This window comes from Micropterus dolomieu, linkage group LG21 (assembly GCF_021292245.1).
Source record: "Micropterus dolomieu isolate WLL.071019.BEF.003 ecotype Adirondacks linkage group LG21, ASM2129224v1, whole genome shotgun sequence".
Taxonomy (NCBI): domain Eukaryota; kingdom Metazoa; phylum Chordata; class Actinopteri; order Centrarchiformes; family Centrarchidae; genus Micropterus; species Micropterus dolomieu.
The window spans coordinates 28,158,851-28,160,034 of NC_060170.1; the positions used below are offsets into that span (position 1 = coordinate 28,158,851).

The following is a 1,184-nucleotide window of genomic DNA, read 5'->3' on the forward strand; positions in this document are numbered from 1 at the left end:
GGACTGATATTATTATTCCTATTAATTATGTAATAATAATATTATTATATAAATAATGGAGGGGGGGGGGGGGTTATACTATTTTAGAGGGTCCGGTTATTCGGGGAAATATAGCAAATTAGGTAAACTTATGATAAGTCCGCTTGGGTATGCACAGTCAAAATGTCTTGCAGTAAACATGTGACGTCCAGCGTTACATCAAAATGACAGCTCAAATTCTGTGAGGACACATTAGAGATAGGTTTACGTTTTCCCACGTCAATAGACAATATATATATATATATATATTTTTTACTTAGCTGACCCTTCAGTGTCACTTTATTATTTCTATATAAAACCAGGAGCAGGTCACGTGAGACATGAAACTCGCGCGCCCTTACCCTTACAGAGAATCAATAGATAACACTCTGACTCGAGCCGTCTTCTTCAACAATATTAAGCCCGCGTTACATAAGGCTGGCAAAGAAACACAACTGACTGACTCAAAAGTGTGGTATTATACATATACAACAGCTCATCACGCGCCTGAAGAGGTTAGTAACACTTGTTTCATCCATTATGTATTTTGTTAGCAATGGAGCCCATTCAAGGTAAACTTACCTCCTACACAATTACCTGCACTCTTGGATAATTATTTCTCTATATCAGCTTAACAGCGTTACGTATAATCCTCTGGCAGCATTGCGGTCTGGTGTAGTTTTAATTTTACTCTTAACGTTACCCGTGTTACTTACATTGTCAAAGAGTGACCCGACATTTGCGGTGACGAGCAGCACATCAGTGTGTGTTTCCATGTTAACGATCCGCCTTCACAAACAGCTCGAGGAAAGTCCGCAGCGTCGCCAAAGGAGTAACAGCTACTCTCCAGGAGCTTATAAAGGCTTACTGTGTGAGCCCAAATCGCGACTGTCACCGCTCAAAACACACCCGCATCTCACTGATGATACTGTGGCGCTTCTGGTCCAACTTGTTTGCTGATGGCGGGCTGTCGTGTCAGATCGTCGCCATATGACGGAGCGGCGCTCACATCCATCGTCTAGCCGAGGGGCAGTAAGTTAGTTTAATAGCAGACATGCGCGGATTTCTGCCTCCTCTTGGTTAATTGGACTAGTGGCTTCTTAGAGGACTTAAACCAGCCTGGACGGAGCATCTGCTTCTGCAGTGACACACGCTCAGATAACCGC

At 43.2% G+C, this 1,184-nt stretch overlaps 1 protein-coding gene across 2 annotated transcripts in view; it reads right to left on the reverse strand.

The window, feature by feature from the left end:
- Window positions 1-1,184, reverse strand: part of inpp5l (inositol polyphosphate-5-phosphatase L) — an 18,261-nt gene extending 17,077 nt beyond the window's left edge. The window contains exon 1 of one of the 2 annotated variants that reach the window (XM_046034251.1): window positions 735-1,184. In XM_046034251.1, coding sequence (XP_045890207.1) covers window positions 735-794 — 60 coding nt within the window. In that variant the 5' untranslated portion in view covers window positions 795-1,184. The remainder of the gene's footprint in view (window positions 1-734) is intronic. The other variant, XM_046034249.1, reaches the window with a different exon arrangement.